The sequence below is a fragment of the Pelodiscus sinensis genome, chromosome 6, assembly GCF_052426305.1.
Source record: "Pelodiscus sinensis isolate ZL-2025 chromosome 6, ASM5242630v1, whole genome shotgun sequence".
In the NCBI taxonomy this organism is placed as follows: Eukaryota; Metazoa; Chordata; order Testudines; family Trionychidae; genus Pelodiscus; species Pelodiscus sinensis.
The window spans coordinates 127,604,656-127,611,815 of NC_143057.1; the positions used below are offsets into that span (position 1 = coordinate 127,604,656).

Consider the following 7,160-nt stretch of genomic DNA (forward strand, 5'->3'; position numbering starts at 1 on the left):
AGGAGCTGTTAACCATTTGACTGGTGGAATTTTTGTCAGTTACACCATTAATATTTTTATCCGCTGTTTACATCCCCAGTTTTAAATGGAGATGTAAATGACTAGTCAATAGTCAACTATCCGACATGCATAGGCTCCTGCATCTGTATCAGATGCAGGAGGAGGGGAAGGAGGAGCAGGAGCCTGTGCAGGGGGAGGGGGAGGGGGAGGGAGCCCACTTAAAAGCCAATTCTCCCCTCCCCTCCCCAAATCACCATATCCATGGTGCAGGGGTTCAAGAGAGGCAGAGCCGCAGCAGTCTCGAAGCAAGCACGAGCCAGGACTGCTCAGCCTCGACTCGCAGAGCTGCAGTGGGGTTAGATCCTGGGGGCAGGACATTTTACATGTAGTAAGAGCCCAGCAGCTCTTACTACGTTAAAAACACAGAGCTGCAGCAGCAGCAAGCACCCTCCGCCCCATATAGACTAATTCTATCGACTATTTGATCAGTTCATTAACCACTACTTAATACCCCTCTTTAAAACCCCATTAAAATTGACTATTAAGTGAACAAGTTGAAGTGCCATAAAAACCTTTAGTTTTGCATTTCCTTACGGTTTCACAAACATGAAGAAGCAATGTTGCCTTCCATCTTTTGCTTTTTCTCTTAATAAAGAATATTGCCTGTGCTTCATATGGACATTTAAATCGTCCTCATTAGTCTCCGGCATTTATACCTCCCCAAAGGTTAGCACAAAACTCTGCTAACAAGGCAGCAGCCTATTTGTACTTTTGTAATATACGGATAAATGCAGACTGAAACAAAGATTGCTGCAGTCCCATCCTACAATTCTCATGCAAAGAAGGACACACACTTTAAGGATTTGTTGTGTTTTGCTAAGTCTCCTTCATGTAAACGTCCCAGCAGTAGGAATGTAAAAACTCCTAAAAAAAAGGTTAACATTTTAACCAATTAAAATTTAAATCAGTTAAACAAGCTCCATGGGCAGCTACATGGGCCCCCAGCAGTTTAACCATTTACCAGAACCAATAAGCATCTTAACAGTTCACCTGTTAACAGTTTAAACTCTTCCATCCATACCCAACAGCAGTCCCAGAGCAGGAAGAATTGAAGTGGAGCGAGGACAAGGCATTGTTAGGCTCTGCTCAAGAGTGATTTTAAGCTACTCGAAGATTTAGCTGGCATTTCTTGGGTCAGCAATATCTCTGTATGAATCTGGGATAGAGGTTCAGCTCCCCCACCACCCTCCCTAAAGGGTGCATGGCAGGGAGAGGCGTGGCTGTGGCTGGAGATGAGGGGTTCAGTATGCAGACTGCCTCAGGGAGAGGACAAACCCAGCCCACTGAAGCAGCTGTCCATGGTTTTGGCAGCTCCAGCAGGCACAACTAGGGGAGGAGGGACAGGCTGTCTCACAGGAAGACAAAGAAAAATATATAGAGAGAGAGTTGCCCCTTTCCCTACTCCTGCCTTCTGCTGCCCAACAGGGTTAGAGCTATCCCGGTCCCTTTCTCTGGCCCCTTGCTACTCCCTAGTGGTCATTATACAGTATAACTGGCCCTGCGAGCAGACCCCTCTCTTTCTGCATTATAAGAAATCAATCACATTCTAGGCACATCCCATAGTCCTGGCACAGCCAAACCCTTACCATGCTTTAAGCTATGGTAAGAGGAAGCTGCATATCAAATATGGTGTTCCTAACTCTTACTATTTAGGAGGAGATCTTCGACGGACAAACTCTCTCAAATATGTAGTAGATGAAGCTATTTTAGTTTATGCAACTAGGCACTAGTTCTCATTATGGATGGAACTACTGTCAAGAGGGTGCATAACTGGTTGGATTACTACTCTCTGGTAATAGTACTACTCTCTGGTAATAGTATCTGTTAGTCTATAAGGTGCCATAGGACTCCTCATCGCTTTTGCGGATTCAGACTAACAGATTTATCAGAGCATAAGCTGCCGTGGGCAAAGACCCACTTCATCAGATGTATGCATCTGACGAAATGAGTCTTTGACCATGACAGCTTATGCTCCGATAAATCTGTTAGTCTATAAGGTGCCACAGGACTCCTCGTCTCTGGTAATAGTTATCAGTGGTTCACAGTCATGCTGGAAGGGCATAATGAGTAGGGTTCTGCAGGAATTAGTTCTGAGACTAATCAATATCTTCATTAGTAATTTAGATAATGGCATAGAGAGTACACTTACAAAGTTTGCAGATAATGCCAAGCAAGTTGCAAGTGCTTTGGAGGATAGGATTAGAATTCAAAATGATCTGGACAAACTGGAGCAATGGTCTTAGGTAAACAGGATGAAGTTCAATAAGGACAAATATGAAGTACTCCACTTAGGAAGGAACAATCAGTTCCACACATACAAAATATGAAATGACTACCTAGGGAGAAGTACTACCAAAAATGATCTAGGGGTCAAAGTGAACCACAAATCAACAATGCGACACTGCTGGGGAAGGGGGAGGGGGGGAGAGAGAATCATTCTATGACAACTGTAAGCCAGACAAGTAGTTATTCTTCTGCTCTGCGCTGATTAGGTCACAACTCGAGTTATGTGCATCCAGTTCTGGCATTACCTTTCATGAAAAATATGGACAACTTGGAGAAGGTCCAGAGCAGAACGACAAAATGATTAAAGGTCTAGAGAACATGACCAATGAGAGAAGATTGAAAGTACTGGGATTTGTTTAATCTGTAAAAAAGATTGAGAAGGGACATAATAGCTTTTGGTTCCAGCACTTTGAGAGTCCCCTTAACTTAGCAGAAGGCCAACATTTCTCCACAGCGCTTCATATAGCATGATGTGTGCATTCGTGGCCCCAATTTAGTCAGATTTTTGCAATGACTTCCATGAAACCAGGATTTCATCTAACAAAAATAGAAATGTTTAGGTATCTATTTTCTTCAAACATTTCACTTTCATAGTCTGCAGCCAGGGCTGGCCTTACGATGAGGCCAACTGAGGTGGCCATCTCAGGTGCCAGACTGTGGGGGGAGGGGTGCGCCACTAGGACCCAGAGAGTAGAAAATTGTGTCTGCTGCTGGTGCATATCTTTCTCTCTTTTCTGAAAGTTAAGTGTTTACTTAAAATTTTTGAACAAGGCATTTTAAGTCGTTAGTTCTCCTTTATTGGGGTAGGTAGCAGAGCAGTACCGTGAGAGGAATAGAACAGGAAGAAGACAGAATTGAGACTTTTCAAAGTTTCGGCCCAAGCGAGGGGGCACGGGGGCGTCATTTGAGCTCCCTGCTTCAGGGGGCCAAAATGTTGTGGGCCGGCCCTGTCTGCAGCATTTGAAATCCAAATGCTGTACTACTAAGCACCTTAAAGTGTTTCACTTCAGCAGAAACTAACAACATTAACTACAGGTTGGACATCCCAGGTCCTGCACCCTTGGGATCTGATCAGTCCCGGATCAGGGAAGTCATTTCTGGCCCTGTTGCCACACACCAGACTCTCGGCCCCCATGCCAGCCAGCCCGTTGCCGGCATTCCCTTCCTTGTTGGCCCGCAGAGCTCTCGGGTGCCAGCCCTCCATCAGGACTCTGATCCTAGAATATCCATGGTCTTTCCAGACCATGGATCTTACTGGACCAGAGTCTCAGTTTACAGAGTTGCAACCTGTAATCTAATTTAAATGCTCACGTGGAACAAAACTAGCAGAAGTAAACTAAAATGGAAAAAAAAAAAAAGATATTTAAAATTGAGTTTAGCAGTTTATGACCATAAAAGAAAAATGTTTGCATTTAGGGGTATAATTTTTATCTTCAATGCCCCTTTAAATGCACTTACAGAATATGGTACAGATAAAGCAACATATACAACAATGAATAATGAGAAATGGAAATGAAACCTTATTTTATTATTAGCTTTAGTTACTAAATTGGCCTACCTCTACAGCTACCTTCCACAAAAGCCAATCATTAACAGATCTTGCCATCCTCATGACAGAAACCAGAACTCAATTGTGCCATTGTTTTTCCAACATTAAAAGTAGTGAACACCTCTGATGGAAAAGGAGAGAGGCTGAATATACATACAGGCCATGCATAAAAATAATAGTTGTAATTATCAAAGAAAAAACAAGACTTACTGTGTTGCATTTTGTCCCACACACCACTTGTCGGTGGTTCAACCATTGAGATGCAAAAACTTTATTAAGAGTCCCAAGATGAAATTCTCTCTCCTTCAGGAGACTGGGAAGTTGCTGTGCTGCATATCCATGCAACAACCGGTGGTAGCTGGATTCGTTTTGCATCCGAACCTCTCTGCCTTTCAGGTAGTACACCAGAGACTTTTTTACTGGGGGGAGTCTTTTCCTTTTGTGAGCTGAGTGATCCCAGCCATACTGTGAATGACAATCAAATTCAATGCTGTAGTTACAGTATATTTTAAATAATGTATGATTCTATATTAAAAAGGAAGCTACCAATGAATGAACGAACTCTTGTAACTGGCCCTAAAATACTACACAAGAGGATTAAACCCATCCCAGCATAACCTTCAGTGATATTAAGGATTTTAAAATACATATCTGTTTGACAACTGTTTTTGCAGGGATGATGTAAAGAAGCTGAGGCCAATTCTGACTGCAGGGTGTTGCTGTTCAAATGAAATTTAAAAGATGCCTTGAGGAACAGAAAATCCCAAGGCACTTTCAAAGAGCTGAAAATGTCCCCTGGTCAAGATAGTCTAACAAGTTTAATTCTATGATTTTTGACTGAACTGTATCAAATCCAGATTGCTGCAGGTGGGTTCCAGCAAATATGGGCCCTCGAAATGAGTGGGGGTTTTTAAACTGCACAGCCTGGCTCAATACCGACCTGAGTGGTAACCTGAGCTCCGAAGCACTTCCTCCCACTGCGTTTACAATCACTCCGGAGCATCTAGCACTATTGGCTTGCCCGTGACTGAAGAGGGGAGGGGGGTGGGCTTAGCAGGAGACAGGCTAGAGCGTTTCCTACACGGGGGCAGCAGCGCCCACCTCCCTCCGCCCCAGCCCCGGAGTGCGAGTCGGTTACAGGGCTCGAACGATGGAACCAGAACACGGGCAGCAGCCGGAGCCCGCAGCGCCGCTGGGATGTGGGGGTGGCCCCCAGGCACCCCGCCCGGGACCGCCTGACCCCCCAGCCAGCGGACACGGCGGGGCCCCACATGCCTGAGCAGCAGGCCCGCGGTGAAGGTCAGCAAGGCGGGGTAACCTGGCTCCCGTCCGACAGCCGCCCCGCCGCAGGCTAGCCAGGGGCCAGCCTCTCCCCCCGGGCGCACAACGCCGGCACCGAGCTGGCGCCACACCTCGGTTACAAGCCTCCCCGGGCTGCCGGGCCTGACCCGTGCGGTCGATTGGCACCCGCCCCCCGGGGCCAGCTGGTCCCAGCACCTAGTTCCCCCCCCCGGCCGGGGGATGAAACCCGCCCCCCCCCGCTTCCTTCCCGGGGCCCCTCCGCTTCTCTCCCGAGAGCCGACACCTGCCTGGGGGGCCGGCTACCTGCACCCTCCCCCCCCGGCCAGCGCTGCCCTGGACCCTGCCCTTCCCCTCCTACCCGGACACCCCCGCGACGTGGCCTCTCCCCTGCACCCACGAGTCGGGGGGGGGGGGGCTCGACTGCCTGCTCCCCAGGCAGAGCAGCTTCATGTCCCCTGAGTCGCTGCCCCTGCAGGAATCCCGGCAGCCATGGAGGCCCCCCCCCCGGCACCCGGTTACCGGCCCCCCCGGCAACCTCCCCATCCCATCCCCGCTATTGACTCCCCCTCCCCCCCGAGTCACCTGCCCCCTCCCCCCCCCCGAGTCACCTGCCCCCTCCCAGAACTCCCCTCCCCCCCCCCGAGTCACCTGCCCCCTCCCAGAACTCCCCTCCCCCCCCCCGAGTCACCTGCCCCCTCCCAGAACTCCCCTCCCCCCCCCCGAGTCACCTGCCCCCTCCCAGAACTCCCCTCCCCCCCCCGAGTCACCTGCCCCCTCCCAGAACTCCCCTCCCCCCCCCGAGTCACCTGCCCCCTCCCAGAACTCCCCTCCCCCCCCCGAGTCACCTGCCCTCTCCCAGAACTCCCCTCCCCCCCCCCGAGTCACCTGCCCCCCCCCAGAACCTCCCGGTGCCCCCCCCGAGTCACCCGCCCCCTCCCAGAACCTCCCGGTGCCCCCCCCCCGTTACCTGCTCCCCCCGGAGTCCTCCGGGCGCCGCCGCCGAGGCAGCCGCCGCTTTCCGCTTCCTGCTAACTGTTTTCCTGGCCATAGTAGGCGGGGGAGACACCGAGGCCCCGGCCCGGGCCCCACATGGAGCAGGAGGGTGAGGCGGCCGCCGGGGGACGGGGCATATAAGTGCGGGGAGCTGGGCCGGGTCACTCTCACCGCCCGTAGGCCCAGCCGGCCGGGCTTCACGGCATTTTACGCCCCGTGGATCAGTTTACGGCAGTGCTCCCGTCGCGCGGTTTCCTAGCAACTGCCGAGCCACGGCGGGGGGAGCGAGCGCCCCGCCCTACGCGGTTGCTAGGAGACCGGGGCGGGGAGAGACTCAACCCTGAACCCACAAGGCCCCGCGCGGGCCGCCCAAGAAGGCAACGCAGGATGTGAGCTGAGCCCCTCCCCCACGTGATCTCCGTCTGCTCTGCCAAGGCCACACCCACTGGCTCTGGGCGTGACCCCTCCCCCAGGGGGATCCCCCTTCGGCCCCTCCTACCCCCAGGGGGATCCCCCTTCGGCCCCCTCCTTCCTCACCCCCAGGGGGATCCCCCTTCTGCCTCCTTCCTCACCCCCAGGGGGATCCCCCTTCTGCCCCTCCTACCCCCAGGGGGATCCCCCTTCGGCCCCCTCCTCACCCCAGGGGGATCCCCCTTCTGCCTCCTTCCTCACCCCCAGGGGGATCCCCCTTCTGCCCCTCCTACCCCCGGGGATCCCCCTTCGGCCCCTCCCTCCTCACCCCCAGGGGATCCCCCTTCGGCCCCCTCCTTCCTCACCCCCAGGGGGATCCCCCTTCTGCCTCCTCCCTCACCCCCAGGGGGATCCCCCTTCAGCCTCCTCCCTCACCCCCCCGGGGGATCCCCCTTCGGCCCCTCCTTCCTCACCCCCAGGGGGATCCCCCTTCGGCCCCCTCCCTCCTCACCCCCAGGGGGATCCCCCTTCGGTCCCTCCTACCCCCAGGGGATCCCCC

General features: G+C 52.6%; 1 protein-coding gene across 1 annotated transcript in view; it reads right to left on the reverse strand.

Annotated features, from left to right (window-relative positions):
• DCAF12 (DDB1 and CUL4 associated factor 12) overlaps positions 1-6,439 on the reverse strand; it is a 43,174-nt gene extending 36,735 nt beyond the window's left edge. The window contains exons 1-2 of the mRNA XM_075932785.2: positions 6,165-6,439; positions 4,106-4,360 (exon numbers count right to left, since the gene is read on the reverse strand). Of these exons, the coding sequence (XP_075788900.1) occupies positions 4,106-4,360; positions 6,165-6,245 (336 nt within the window). The 5' untranslated portion in view covers positions 6,246-6,439. The remainder of the gene's footprint in view (positions 1-4,105; positions 4,361-6,164) is intronic.
• Between the last annotated feature and the right edge of the window lie 721 nt (positions 6,440-7,160).